At 40.3% G+C, this 16,167-nt stretch overlaps 1 protein-coding gene across 1 annotated transcript; it reads right to left on the bottom strand.

The window, feature by feature from the left end:
* Positions 1 to 5,518: 5,518 nt before the first annotated feature.
* On the bottom strand, positions 5,519 to 16,101 carry LOC115796687 (selection and upkeep of intraepithelial T-cells protein 1-like). The gene is made up of 6 exons (XM_030753053.1): positions 15,888 to 16,101; positions 12,084 to 12,434; positions 9,564 to 9,777; positions 8,133 to 8,197; positions 7,140 to 7,256; positions 5,519 to 6,622 (listed from the first exon to the last, which is right to left on the bottom strand). Exons 1-6 carry the CDS (start codon positions 15,934 to 15,936, stop codon positions 6,126 to 6,128), a joined length of 1,293 nt encoding a protein of 430 aa, XP_030608913.1. The 5' UTR covers positions 15,937 to 16,101; the 3' UTR covers positions 5,519 to 6,125.
* Between the last annotated feature and the right edge of the window lie 66 nt (positions 16,102 to 16,167).

Below are 16,167 nucleotides of genomic sequence, written 5' to 3'. Positions count from 1 at the left end.
AACACTTACAGACAGGAACACTCTCTACACCTTTTTTTCCATTGTGAGGTGAACCTAGAAAAAATGGGAAATGAATGATCATAAAGTTTACATTTCCTCATTCTCAGTGTACGTGCAAATCTCTGAAGGTTTTCATGAACATGTTAGCTTGGAAGACAGCAGAGAGTTAGACAGAGATTTGGATTCGTGGACAGGTAAAGAAATCATGAACATCAGTGTCCGATTACCCTAAGGTCACAAGTTCACATTGCACTGATGATGTCATAACGCAACATCAAGTCTGTAGTATAATGTGGATTTCTCCATGATGTAAAGCAGCTTCTGAGGGGCCTGAGAAATGTTTGGAGGTATGTGGAAAAATGAGGACTGATGACATTATTTTTGTTTATGCTATATAACATAATTTACCACTTTGGTTAAAAAGATTGAAGAATAATGCTAACCTGCAGCTAGCTTTGTGCAGAGTAATTCTCTGGTTCACGGTGAAACTTCCATCTCGTTCTCCTTTTGCATATTCAACAGGAATGTCGATTCCTTGGCCACTCAGAAATGTTACCTGAGGCCAGAGACAGCCCCACCTCCTTCAGCTGAAACCACCGAGAGCTTTGGCTCAGAAAAAGCTTCACCCTTCCTGAATAACCAGTTTCATTACTATTTATATGCACAGCTCTCCAACAAGCTATCTTGTCCGTGCTAATATTTTTCTCCTAGTGACTCAATTAATTTCCCCAGGCTCTCTGATTTACCCAACACTGCTGTGAGTTCTGCAGCCATCTTTGTCCTAATATTTTAGGTGGGTGTACACAGTACAGTTAGCCAAAGTCCGTGAGGAAAACTACAGTATGTTCTCCTCTTTCATCATTCAGACCTGACTGGGCTTAAACCATCAAACTGGTTGCCAGTGTCATGTCAATTTAGACTCAGAGGGATTGTGACACAAAGAATTCACAGAAATACATGAAAAGACCACAACTTGGCAACGTCACATTGTCTCCCCACCTCTTGGCAGAGGTGGGGAGGAATAATTCCCTTTTAACAGGGAAAGACCTTCAGCTGAAAAGTGTTCGGTAGGAGCAGCTATGTGCTGTGACTGCTTGGGGAGATCAGGGAAAAAATAGAATTAAAATGAAAACCAGGATGAGTCTATGGGACCGAGTAGACAAAGGTTAATGACATCCATCCATCCATGACATAGTTGATGCAGTAGTGGAAAATTGCAGTAGTGGAAAATTGAAAGTGATCCAGATTACTGAAATCCCACAGCCACATAGGTACAAACCAAGCAGCCAGGCATGCAGACTGCTTCTGGAAATGTCTGTGAAAGGATGGGTCGCTCTCAGGAGCTCAGTGAATTCCTGTGCAACAAGTCCAGTCATGAAATTTTGTCAGTAGTAAATCTTCCAGTGGGATGTTAGTGGTACTATAACAAAGAGGAAGCAATGACAGCAACTCAGATATGAAGTGGTTGCCCATTTAAAATCAGAGCAGCATCAGTAGATGCTGAGGAGCATAGTGCGCAGAGGTCACCAACTTTCTGCACAGTCGATCACTACAAGACCTCCAAACTTCATGTGGCCTCATGTGTGGTTGTGTTTTTACCTTTAAACAGTTTCAGGTTGTCTCCTTCCGCCATTTCTAGTGCTCACATGGAGCTAATAACTCACAGCTGAGCGATATCTGTGAGTTCCTCAGGTTTAACTGTTTGCGCTCTTTGACCTTTACACAATCGTGTATTTTTCCTGCCCTGACAGTGACAGCAGATAGCTGTCATGATTCATCCTCCCGTCAGGCGGCACACGTGTAGGCAGATCTGCAAATACCAACTGTAAAAACTAGGAAGGTTATCTTAGTGACTTTCTTTGAGCAACATACTTTAGTGTCACTCACACGTGCTCCATGACCGGATGAGTAAAAGAGAGCGGTTTCATTAGGAGTGAGAGAGGAATCCCAAACAACTGGGATTTCCAGTTTTTCCATTATAAGCTGTTCCATTTAGGTGTCTGGAACAGGCGAAAGTTCTTTAAAAAGGCATGAATGTGATCCTAAATCTGCCGCAGTGACCTGACAGACATAGACATATGAATCACTATAAATTGATATCATATGAGTGCTTGATGTGGGAAAAGGACGAGTCTTTTGGCACTGGGCGCTCTCTGGTTTCCTTTCAGTTGGCGTTCTGTTGACCAATCACGGGTGCACCGGAGGCCCAGAAACTGCTGTTGCTCCAGAATCCAAGTTAGCAAACCAACATGGGCTCTCAGATAACAGTAGTAGGAATAATAGTAATAGTGCTAAAATATTATAACAAATAATTAATATATGACATTATTGCAAGTTTTGCTATCAGAGTGATTATCAGGTTTTATGGAAACTAATGTGGACTAAATAATGAAACATAACTAGCACTCAAAAAAAAAATCGTAAACAGGAGGAAACATGTACCTCCCTCACAGAAGAATATGAGTTTCACTTGTACTGCTGACACAACAACCTTTTGCTACAATGAGATGCAAATGTAAATACAAGCCTTGAGTTAATCCCAGTGACTGTAAACTCTGCAGAAACTAATCTCACACTTCAACACAGTAAACACAAACGTGCCTCACTTACTTCTTCCTGTTATGACTGTTTCAGCCTTTAATCACTATGAGACCAACGACATTTTCACTTAGGCACTGTCATTTTTAAAAAAATCTTAAGTAAATATAAAATCATAGAAAGCAATACAACAAACGAGGCTTTCATCACCCCATGAAAATATGTGTAACTGATGAATTCAGTCGTAAACAAAGGCAGGATGGCTGTAAAACTGAAATGAGTACAGAGTTTACATTCAAACAATGTTAGAATCATACAGTTTACAGTTAGAATCCTATTTAAGCCAATCTGAGCAGAATCAGAGTCGTTGTTGGGACACCTTCATGACAGATTGTGCTATAAAGGGGAGAACAGAGAATAGCGTCATGATAACCATGTAATGATGACAGATTAAGCAGGTATACTCTATGTGGCAACAATGTTCATATTTTTTTAACCCTCGTGTTGTCCTGGGCTCGTTTTTATTCATCAGATGGTCTGAAAATGATAGGGGTAGTTTGATACTATGCTCTTCACGATTAATGAAGTTTAGATTAGAAATCTGAAGTATTTGAAATCTTGGTTCTCACTTTTTGGGGTGAGGTCCCCACCTTCTTCTCCGCTTCCATTCTGCAGGCTTGTTTCTCAGCTCTTCTCTTGTAGAGGCTTTCTTGTGATTTTATGTGCCAGTCTGAAAGTGAAGGGACACCCTTGACTCTCTGGCATCCTTTAAAAAGCAGCTTAAAACTCATCTGTTCGGGCATTTGGACAGTCTTTGTGTCTTGTGCTGTTTTGCTTTGGTTCATGTGTTTCCATTTTGACTTAGAGCCTATCCCACAGGGCGAGAGATGGGTTAAAGAATACTCTTATTTTGAAGAGAGAAGCCTATTGGATCTATGCTTTAAATACATTTGCTCCTCATGGACTTAATGAAGATTTTGATCTGAGACCTTTTTTATAATTCCTATTTATAATTCCTATTCATTCTCTCATTGTCCTTGAGTTTTTTTGCCACTCCGTTTTAGTGTATTGCTTATATTATTTATTGGGTCTTTTTCTATTATATTATATATTGTTATTTGTTGGCATTCCATTTTGACTGTTCTGCACGTCTATATTTATGATCATTATTATATTGCCTCATTGATTTGCAATTTACTCATTTATCAGTAGTCTATATTATTACGCAGGCATTTTTTGTGTGTATATTTTTGTGCCTTAACTACTTTCCCGATTCCTGACGTGTGTGATTAGATGCCGTAGTTGTCATGTCTTTCCTTATTTGGACAATAAGCACTCTTACCCATGTGACCACATAATGAGTGGGCGGGTATTCAATTCAATTCAATTCAATTTTATATATATAGCGCCAAATCACCTCGCCTCAAGGCACTTTGTACTGTGGGTAAAGACCCTACAATAATATAGAAGTATATAACATGTTTGTTGCAACCTGTGATTGTAAAGCAGGGGTCTCCAAACTTGCGGCCCACGGGCCGCATCCGGCCCCGCCCACTTCCGGTCCGCGAATTGATGTCAAAAATAACATACAGTTTGGCCCTTTAAGTTACTTTTTTGACATTTCGCTTAACCCTCTTCATTGGAGGGGAATGTATGTTCTAGCTAAACTAATATAATGTATATAATGTAATGACCGCGGTTGAAATACTCTAACCCTGCCCAAGCAGCTGCAGCAGCAGGTCTGCAAACAGGAAAAGACACGGATAGATGACCAAAGGATAAAGGTCAAAGTTTCCCTCTAATCCAGGGCTCTTCAACTCCAGGCCTCGAGAGCCCCTGTCCTGCAGGTTTTAGATGTGTCCCTGATCCAACACACCTGAATCAAATGGCTGAATTACCTCCTCAGTATGCAGTCAAGTTCTCCAGAGTCCTGCTAAAGACTTCTATATTTGACTCAGGTGTGTTGAAGCAGAGACACATCTAAAACCTGCAGGACAGGGGCTCTGAAGGCCTGGAGTTGAAGAGCCCTGCTCTAATCACTGATACAGTGTAAAAGTTAATGAAGCAGCGCACCTGTCTGAAAGCATGACGTCAATACGTCAGAGCCGCTGTGATTGACTGGACTTCACTCCGATACCGTCAGTGTGTGGGGAGTGCGTTCAAGAACGCTGCGCTTTTATTGCTTCCTACAGGTTGCACATAAACTCATCCAGGGGATAAAAGATCTATTTCATCATCCTTGGAGATCCCCGGGGTCACGTCTTTAGATAAACATAGATTTAGTCATACTGGTATTCAGGCACGAGCCAGCCTTACTTTAGAATGACATTTTTATACAAGATCATTTGCAGAAATCTGCAAAATATAATTTTTTAATCAGCTTTCATACCAGGAGAGGTTTCATGGTGGACGTCAATGCTTAATAGTAACTGAAGATGCTATCAAAGTGATCAAAATGTACATTTTTAATAATCTTCATCATCCTGTAATGACCATAGTGTAATATCTATGTCCATGTGCTACAGCACATGGACATACAGGATGGAATGTCATATGTTTGTATGCTCCCTGTCTCCTGTGCGCAACACATGGCTTTGCCATTAATAATAATAATTTTCATACAATGCATAAAAGAGTCCACGATAGTTAAAAATGTAAGAACATGAAAAACAGGCAAAAAAAAAAATACATGAAAAAATTTTTGAAATGCCTGCCATCAAACTTTTGACTTTTTTTAAAACCTAACAACAACAACAAAAAAGACAGTAAGGAAGACGCCTGCTGACCCTGTTTACTTACTCAGACCCCAGGATGACCAGCAGAGCCCCCTTTACTGAACTAAGTAAGCGCCCAGCCCGAGATCTTTTTCTTAAAACCTGATAGAAACATGGTGAGATAAAGTTTTTATTGAGCACTAAAACAGAGCACAATATCAAAAAGTATAGTGAATGCAAAAGTGTTTCATCTACAGAGTTTATACAAATACATAACTGATAAAAGAAAAAAAATAGTAACATTAATACACAACACTATAAAGACAATAACTTAGTGAAACGTAAAAAGCTTTTAAAGTGCAAGAAGTGAGTGTGCCAATTTGATTTACCATTACAGCAAAATTCTTTGCATTGTGTACAATGACAACAAAGGTTTGAACTGAACTGAATTGAAACGGCTTCTTTGAGGAGACACTCCCATAGCTACACTAATTTTAACAAATTCTCCCAAGTAAAAACACAAACGAACCCTAACCCTTATTATGAAGCTCAATGAGCCGCTTATGTACAAGAACGAGAAACACAATCCCTGTATATCATGTTCTGGTCCCACATTTTGACAGGCAATGCAGAAAATTCCCACCACCTGTACCTGTATCAAGTCAGCTTAGTTTCCTGGAAATACGGATAAACTGTCTCAGTTCTTTTCATTGGAATTCAGGGCCCAGGAACAGCAGATGCCCAGAACTCCATCTTCCCAGCCACCTCCTGTAGTTCTCCCCGAGGCGATGCTTTTTATTCCATGGTTTAAAACGAATCATTAAACAAAGTCACTATGGCCACATACTTGCAATTGACAAGTGAAATTTCCTTTCATTTTTGATCTTTAAAAGCTATCAGTTCATCATCTTCGGTGAAATCTTCCAGGAGATTGTAGCGCTTATTAAAGTCATGTAAACATGGAAGTACCGAGGAGTGCCTGCGCAGGAGGGTTCTTGGATGGGGTGAGGCAGCAGAGTTGATCTTCAAGAGGCTGCGGTCAGCTAAAGAAGAGTTGGACTGCTCTGAATAAATATTGAAAATATCTGGACTGCTGAAAATACGGGGCCTTCTTTGAGATGGGTGGGCAGGTGCTGGTGTGGCTGTGGAATAGCTTCGGATAATAACTGTCCTGCTGAGGCGAGTAACTTTGTTTTTCGGTTGTTTACAGAGGGTCTCATCTTCCATGTGAAACCCGGACTCGCTTTTCAGCTGCCCTGTGCCGCCATTTACCCAGCTGTCCATGCTGTTAACTCTTGGCTGGAGGAGGGGCAGTTCACACGTTATACTCTGATCTGACGAGTTCACAGACTGTTGCTGATTTACAACTGCTGCGTAAACACACAAACAACAAAAAAAGAGATCTTAAAAACTTTGTCCATAAAGCAAATGTGTGACATTGTGGCAGCTTATTTATGCTAAAACACATCAGAAACTGAAGCTTATCAAACGCGAAAGCATCAAAATGAGGCTAATAACACCAGAAATGACAAAGTTACCACTTTACATAACCAGACATAGAAAACAGCTGGAAACGGCAAACTAGCATCAGCTCCCAAAAACTGAGGAGTGATGATGCAGGATTACGGGAGTGAATAATGGACATGTCTGTGGGTTGTCCTTCCAAATCTGTTCCTTAAATTTCTTAAGATACGACACATTTATTGCCCTTAAATGTCATAACCTTATTCACCCGAGGAGTGAGTTGGTGTTGTTGGTCCTTTGTGTTCTACTAAAGTTGTAGGACATTCAGAATCTCAGTGGCAGCCCTTTATGGTGTGTTGCTTCTAAAATGCTTGTGTTAACCTATATCCACGCTTTTTTCCCCTGATCAGAACTGTGACTTACCAGGTTGGCCACATTTCTTAAATAAAAGGGAAATCACTCCAGCTGCAACCAAGAGACACAAAGCTGTTCCTGCAACGGCGATGGCAAAGGAACCAACATGAACCTTCATGCAGAAATCTGAAATGACATCACATTGTGTTGACACATGAACAGATTGTCTAATGTTTCATTTATAGATGGTATGCCATGTGTGCAAGTGTTTAAGTCCAATGAGTGCTTAACCCTTTAACAATACTAGGGCCCGTATCTGGTCCCAAAACAATTTGCCAAAAAAAAAAAAAAAAAAATCCAGGATTGTTAAAGGGTTAATGGTGCGAAATAAAGATCCGATGTCGTGGCAGATTTCCTTATTTGGCCACTAGGGTGAGAATTCCACATCATGCCAGACAACACCAAGGGTGTTCATCAACAACACAGTTAAGGTGGAAGGTGCCTCATATAGGTCTGACTGAGTTGTTTCCTGCCTGCTAAAATAAAGACTTCAAAATAAAGAAATTTAAGCCACGCTCTTCATTCCAAACAGAATAAAATATGTTGGCCCACCCGGTGCAACTGTGACAGCTTCAACTCTTCTGGGAAGGCTTTCCACAGGGTTAAGAAGTGTGTTTATGGGCTTGATATATGTGGGATCCTATCACTGTACCACGCTGGAATTCACTGAGCTCCTGAGAGCGACCCATTCTTTCACAAATGTTTGTAGAAGCAGTCTGCATGCCTAGGTGCTTGGTTTGACACGTGTGGCTATGGACGTGATTATAGCACCAGAATTCAATGATTTGGATGGATGAGTGAACACTTTTAGCAATATCCTGTATGTTGAAAGCAACAGGAGAGCAAAGGGTGATCTGATAAAAACCCACCTACAGCAATTGTATGAAATCCCAGTCAAAACTATGGGTCAGCACCACATGGATGGCAAATGGATGTGCATTCAAATCAAATGTGAATTTGGGTGTTAGCATGTACAAGTATGACAGTGACACTCCTGCACACCTGGTATGAGGATCTTTGTTTCCCTGGTCTGGTTGAACTCTGACTGGTGAACTCTGCAGGTGACACTGAGATGAGAAGGACACAATTGATAAATAAAACCTTTAGTGTTACATTAATGAAAGGGTAGTTATTAGGTACACTGTTGGGCAAAATTCTTGAGCCAGCCCTCATTTCTTTATATTTTGCTAGTAAGGTGGGGAATAGGTGCAGTAATAATGCAGCGATTCATTGAAACATGGGATTACAGTTTAGGTTTTCAGTTCTAGCTTGAAAGTTAATCTTTGGCATTCTTTAAAACAGCCTGAACTCAGTGAGGCAGCTTTCTTGTAATTTCTTTAAATATCATGCTTTTAAATCCTTCCTTTTCATATATAAATCATTCACTTGTGGTCTATTTAAAGCAGAACTGCAATGGTTTGGTCTGAATTCCTCGTTATTGTAGCTTCACTGTTTCACACCTTTTCTGATGCACATCTTAGAGCAGCTCGTTTTCGCTTCAACTGTGAATGAGAAATTTCACGCCCCGCCCCCCTCCAGGTTGCAGAGTGTTCTACTCCACCCCGTTCGGACATTTTTGTAGTTTGATAGCAGCGATACGATTATCTACTGGCAGAGAAACAGGCATTTCTAAGAGGCTCTGATGCCGGGGAGCGATTTAAGGATTGGGGGTTAATACACCCAACAACTGGACATTCCAATCTCATTGTACATCCTGTATAATGACAATAAAGGCATTCTATTCTATTCTATTCTTTTGACCTGTCTACTTGTAACTTCGGCATAACTGAACTTGGACTACAAAATCACTGTGAGAAAAAAAATGGCGGATTCACGAATTGGTTGACCGGAAGTCCATGACCTTGTTTAGCAGTTCCACAGCAAATACTGTGACATAATAGACAAGAAAACGTAACAGGGAATAGAGAAAACTGAACAGACAAAAAATTATGACCCAAAAACAATATAACACAGCGCCGGGACGGAATGCATTTAAATTTAATGCACCCCTACACACTCAAAGTACACAACAAAATGTATTTAAGGGCTAAAAAAGTGGATTTTGCATGATATGGCTCCCTTTAGTCTTCAGGAACAGTTTTCCAGGCTTCCTAAAAGAAATTCAAAGCTCTCATTTGGGTGTTGACTGACTTTTGTTCTGTTCACTCCCAAGATGACTCCACACTGCCTCAAGTATGAGGAGGTCCTGGGTCTGGGGAGGCCAATCCAGGACTGATGGTGCTCCATTATGTGAGAACTATTCCTGGCAACTACTTAGTGAAATTACATGGAATTTATAGGGAAAGCGAATTATGGATGCATTCTCCCATTTTCTTCACAAAATATAAAGAAATGAGGGGTGGTTGTAAAACATGTAACACTAAGACGAGCATCTTTCTCATTTTTAAACCACTATATTAACATAAGCACAACCTGCTGGTAGCTCTTGATAGAGTGGCTCTTTGTGTCACAGTGAAGCATCCACGGGGATCTTGGTCTCTGCTTGGGTTTTCTGCAGAGATGCTTTTTCCTTTGTCATCCAGAAATGTTATCCGAGGCTCTGGCAGCCAGCAGCCGACTTCACAATGCAGAGCCAAGCCACCGCCCTCGGCTGGAATAAGTAAGATCTTTGGCTCAGAGACAGCCACTGTAAAATGACAAGAACAGAAGGTGTGACCCACAGAATCCGTCATCCCACGCATGCATTATCATTTCTGAATAACCTGCCATGGTATTGTTTTTTATAATTAAACCTATGACGTCAGATCCTAATGCTGATCTGCTTTGAACAAACATGTTTTTCATAGACCTCTTGACTTCTGCAGAAGAAAAAAAAGGCACTCTAAATAACACACACAAAATCTGCTTCCTGAAAAAGTCGGTTCTTCTGAAGAAAGTTGGTGTGAACCGATTCCCAATCACGGTCACTGTCACAGGACCTTAGACTTTACACTGTCCAAATATCACTCAAATAATATAATATGAAAGTCTGAAAAGTAGCAAAACACTGATGTCATTTTAAGAGCAGCACGTGGATTTTAGACAGGCAGGCAGTAGTGATGCAATGACTGGCCTAAGGGCTGTGACTTCAGGGGAACAACCAGAATAAAGACTTTTCAGAAATGCTTATGAAGAGAAACAGATTTGTAGGGAGTGCTCCCACAGTGCATGCAGCTGCTAAAAATGACTAATCTAATGACTAACCGAAGGCACAAGGTTATTGTGCCTTCTACAATTAGAGTAATAACTCACAGTGTCTAACAAAGACATGTTAGGCTATAATTATGTATTATTAATTTCAGTCAGACAGTGTTTGCTTTAGAGCAGGGGTGTCCAAACTTGAGGCCCGCAAGTACAATACAATTTGGCCCTTTAAGTTACTTTTTTGACATTTCGCCTTCCCCTCCAATTAAGAGGGTTAAGCGAAATGTCAAAAAAAGTAACTTAAAGGGCCAAATTGTATGTTATTTTTGACATCGATTGACGGACCGGAAGTGGGCGGGGCCGGAAGCGGCCGGCGGGCCGCAAGTTTGGACAACCCTGCTTTAGAGTAATGATTAATCTGTCAATTGTGGAATCAAAGTAATCAAACAGTTATATAAAATATGAATGAAAAGCGTGAGCACAGAACTTTAAAGAGCTATTTCTTTATAAAACAGGTGTCAGGAAAAAGTTAATCCCTTAACATAAAATCTAACATTTGATTTTTCTCTATTCCTCCTTTTCATCACTGACAACAGCAGCTTGTACCAAATCACAGCTACACAGATTAAAGAAGGTTTAAGGTTACACAGGCCAGCGGGGTGTTTGCTATGAGGTTAATAACAAACCAGTTTAACTGGTGACGCCACACCTAACATAACAAAAACAAAAAAAACTGTCAAACGTGCACACACACTGAACTTAAAGCCTTGGCTGTGATACATCCCTGCAGAAAGGACTGAGGCCAAGATCACATTTTAAACCCATTAAGACCAAACCCTACATTGGAGCCGATTCTCAGCATAATTCATAACTGTGATCCACACCTCCTGATTTTTATATTCACAGCTAATACTTTTACTCAGTTTGCTAATGTGGTAAATGGACTGGTTATTATATATGACTTTTCTACTCGAGCACTCAAAGCACTTATACAACATGTTTCCATTCATACAATCATAAAAACACTTTTTTCGACATCTGCTTACGATGAACACACCAGGAGCAGCTCGGGACTCAACATCACGCCCCTTGGAATACTTTGACTTGCAGACTGGAGCAGCCAGGGATTGAACCACCAACCTTCCAAATAGTAAATGGCCTGCTCTACCTCCTAACCCACAGCCAGGAGCATGTGCTCATGTGCCATATTTACCGTATTTGTCACCACTTTAAGGCTGCAACTAATGGCTGTTTCTGTATTCAAACTCATCTTTGTTCTGTATTTTCCCAAACATGCATTTTGTCCAATCAACATCCAGCATCATTTACAATGATTTTATGAATAAGAACAGCTGTTTAAGGTTTTCTTTTCTTGGACCTACTATACTGTATTTTTATCTTTGAACTTAACGAGGGCAGCTTTGCATGTGTCACAGTTCAAAGGCAGTTTGCTCTGTAAACAGAAGATTTGAACAGCAGGAAAAGTGCTCTAAGAAGACACTGGCCAGCCTTCCAGGGCATATCTGCTCTGGTAGGTAAACTCAGGCTGTGTTTTAGCTACATGCTAAAGATGCATAATTTCACAAACTAGAAGATGTTACATTTTAAATCGTTCTGGCCTCACGATGCTTCTGTTATAATTGGATATGAGAAATTCCAAATCTGGCAAAAATGATTAAATACAAACCTAACCATAAAAAAACAAAACAAAAACAAACAAACAAACAAAAAACTTAATATAATGTAGTTGGAATCATATGGAGGGTGTTTTTTTGTACATATTTAAGAGACTTTATGAAATGGACTTACCCACGACCAGCTCCACTCTTGTAACCTTCCTGCCGGCCTTTTTCAGGAACGTGAGGCACTGGTACTTTCCAGCATCAGACACCTGCACATTGGAGATCCGTAATGAGATGTTCCCATCTTTCAGTTCTTTCATGATGAGGCTCGTCCTGTACTCGAAGGCTGGATTCTTCATCTCGTAGGTCTCACAGCCGTCCCGGTACAAGAAGACCACGTCTGGCTTCAGGCCTTCTTTGGACCACTCGACAGTCGGAAACTCGCTGTCGTCAGAAATACTGAAACTGCACGGCAGAATGACATCTCCTCCAGCAAAGGCCACAACCCGCTCTGTGTGACCGTGTGCGAGAGATCCACCTAAAAAAAAATAAAATCAAAAACAACAGAAGATTAATCACCTATATCATATCAAAATTATAAAAAAGAAAAGATATTGAGTAGACATTAAACAATATATGTAAAGCTTTACTTTGAGGGAAGAGTTGTTCCCTCTAGATGAGATGGACACGTGTGATCTGCATTATTCTATGTGTTTGTTTGGGATTATTTTTTACTCAATGAATAAAAGGACAAAAGTTTAAAGGTAAACTCCAGTAAATGAATTAATAAAACAGTGGATCAACCAAATAATAAACAATTAAATAATACATCAGAAAGAGAGCAACTGATCAGAAAGTACTAGAATAACTTCTCTGTTTCAGTGCATCTTATCTTGAGGACCGGCCACAAGGACATACAATTAAAGCATCACCAATCTCACCATGTTCTGTCATTAATCTGGACAAGATTTCTCTATGACAAATTAAAATATCAGAAAGAAGATGTGATTTATGACTCCACAGCTGACGAATCTGAGTCATGAAAACCAGCTTGAACAAGACCGAGTGACGAAGGTCAACTCGTAGCACCGAGAGATTGTTTATGTTTAGATAAGAGGAGGCTGACAGTATAAAAATGTTATGGTTAGACAGGAACACGAGCTTGGAGAGAGAGACAGAGCACACACAGGCCTGCTGTCTCCTCCGAGTCCCCGCATGTGCATGTGTGACTTTCTGATTCTTTAATATATTAAAAGTCTCAACTTTTTAATTAAAGTGTTTCAGGTGTCTTCTTCATAAACAACCTGTTAACCTGTCATGTTATAGGTAAAGAGAGAACTGTGACAGAAGGCAAAGCCTGCATTTTTTCAATTTTCCAACCTTTACCTATGACCAGGAAAATGAGCTTCCTACATAGAGTCAGCTTTAGAGGCAGCTCTGGAAACCTCTTGGAAGATTCCCCTGGGGTGATTTCAGGGATGCCCAGCTGGAAGGAGACACTGAAGTGGACACAGCATCCACTGGAGGGGATAACATGCACTATACTGCCAAAAGCATTCACTCACCTAGTTGAACTCAAGTGTTCAAATCCCTCCCACGGCCAAGCATCTAGGCATGCCAACTGCTTCTACAAACATTTGTGGAAAAATGGGTCATTCGCAGGATTTCAGTGAATTCCAGCGCAGTACGTGACAGGAGGCCACCGGTGCAACAGGTCAGGCCATAAAGTTTCCTCACTGCTAAATATTTCACAGCCAGCTGTTAGTGGGATCATAAATAAAAGGAAGCGATTGGTCAGCAATCAGTGGATGCTGAGGTACATAATTAAAAGAGGTCACCAACTTTCTGCAGAGTCGATCACTACAGACCGCTTTAGATCACCAAGTGCAACGCACAAATCACGACTTTCCGTTTGGTGGATGAGTGAGTTTGGTGTGGAAGAACTTGTGTGGCCTGCACAAAGTCCTGACCTGAACCTGACAGAGCACCTTTGGGATAAATCCGAGCAGCCAGGCTCTCTCACCCAACATCAGTGTCTGACCTCACAAATGTGCTTCTGGAAGAATTGTCAGAATTTGTATCTCTATGGCCACTGAAAGCGAAGGTCATTTAGATAAGTTTTCAATTTTTTTTCCCCAAACAAGAGCCTGACAGAAGAAAACCGGAGGACCGGCAAGACTCTTTTCTTCAAGGACAAATTTCCATAATCAGCTACATTAATGTGTAATGACTCCTCTATGGTGTTATCTGCAAAACATCACAGCTGTGTTTTCCTATGACGCAAATGCTTGTGAGGCTTTGTCACCAGAATATTTCCTCATACAATTAAGTGACAACTCTTGACATGCTTTGTGTCTCTGTGGGGATTTTCACAGGTCACACTGAAAGGTCACTGAAAACGCAGCGTATTTGACTAATGACCCTTTAATATTAATGTTGAATAGCAGCACATGTGACGCGGTTTGCACAGTGGTTTTAGTGTGCTTGAAGTGATGGCCTGAGAACAAAGGTAGAATTGCAGGTGCACTTTTTCCACTGTGTGTGTCTGTGTGTGTGTGTGTGTGTGTGTGTGTGTGTGTGTGTGTGTGTGTGTGTGTGTGTGTGTGTGTGTGTGTGTGTGTGTGTGTTTGTGTGTGTGTGTGGCTATGCAGTTAGTCTTTGCTTTTATTATTTCATTTCATTTTCAATTTTGGCCTTCAGCCATAAACAAAATGATCAAAAATAAATCTTTTGCATCTCTTTGCGTGTCACAGTTGTGTTCGTGCTTTTTGTTTTTGTCTTTCAGTCCCCCAACTCTCCTTTAAAGGTCAGAATTCACACTCCACCGGACTGCCACATGTATGGTTTACTTCAAAATTAATTTTTTATTTTATTTTTTTGCTTTTCTGGCTTTCTTTAATGCATTTTCACATTAATTATATTAGGATTCATTTATATTTATTTTAAAATACACTAAAAGCACAATTTTCCTCCAAAAATTGTGAGTAATCATTTTAAATAATCATAATCTCAGCACTGGCCAAAGCGTTGTGATTATAATTATTTGTGCTGTAATCTCACTGCCCTAACACAGAATAAATAATACAGAATAAATAAATATTAAATCCAAATTGACCGAACCGTACTGCTTTTGCATATATGTTTATATAGTTTAAGATTAAAGGTCTTATCAGATTTAAATCTAGAACTAAGGACTCGAAATGTTTGTTTTCCATCAAACCGGTTCGGCACAGTTTATTAGCAGATGAAGTAGTTTATGTAAGCACTTTCATGTGGCAGTGATAGTAGTAGGAAGACAAACAATGGCAGTATTGTTTGCTGCTGAGAGACAAGCATTAGACTGAGTTGCCTCATTAAATTATGTTATGCTCACAGCCACACACACATTTCTGTATTATGTCTTCTTAAGAGCGTCTTTCACTCTTAGTGTACAGATTATTTATTAATGCAATTTGCTCAATGTCAGTCTATTACTCTTTTTACCTACATTTATATATTTTATTTTTTTAGTTTGTTTTCACTGTTGAATAGTAAACTGTATGAATATAGCTTTGTGCTCGGTGCCTGTGGCATTTCTGCTCTCACTTCGTTGTTTATTTATTGTAGATTGCACTATTTTTCTTGCTGCTGTAACAATTACTTCCCTGCAGGATCAATAAAGTATTTATAGTTCTGTCTATAATAAAGACTTGCTGTGACACACGCTACACATAAGAATTTTTAAAACAACCCAGAAAAACATGGAGTTTATTTTTATCTGTTGGCTTCTGTGATATTTATTCTGATAACAGTGATAATCTACTTTGCTATCAAAGCTTTGCGGTTAACTGACCTTTTAATTCGCCTTTCATGAAACTGCCTGATGCTCTTTAGCCCTCGTTAAGCCCCCTTCCCCTCTGATTAACTGTTGTTTAGTCTTTAGTGGGAACACACCGCCGTTGCAAGCAGGACTTGCGAAGTGAAGTTAAAGCAACGAGGCGCTCTTTCTCACCTGTGTAAGACGACAGCAGGCCAGCAACCACGAAAAGACGATGAAACATCACCACAGGACAAAAGTGTTTTTTTCGCTATAATTAATGAAACTGATTAAATGTTTCATTCTCTTTTCACACACCTGCGGTCCTTTAATCAGGTCAGCAGGGCGCACGAAGGCACACTGAACATTTCATTCACAACTTCAGACTTCTGACCTGGGCTTGGCCGTGGGCGGCGCATACAGTATTTCACCCGTCCACACACCCACGCACCAACTCCAGCTCCATTAAAGTGCT

The sequence above is a fragment of the Archocentrus centrarchus genome, chromosome 18 (assembly GCF_007364275.1).
Source record: "Archocentrus centrarchus isolate MPI-CPG fArcCen1 chromosome 18, fArcCen1, whole genome shotgun sequence".
Lineage (NCBI taxonomy): Eukaryota > Metazoa > Chordata > Actinopteri > Cichliformes > Cichlidae > Archocentrus > Archocentrus centrarchus.
The sequence above is the reverse complement of the archived record's forward strand: the minus strand, read 5'-3'. Positions and strand labels throughout refer to the sequence as shown.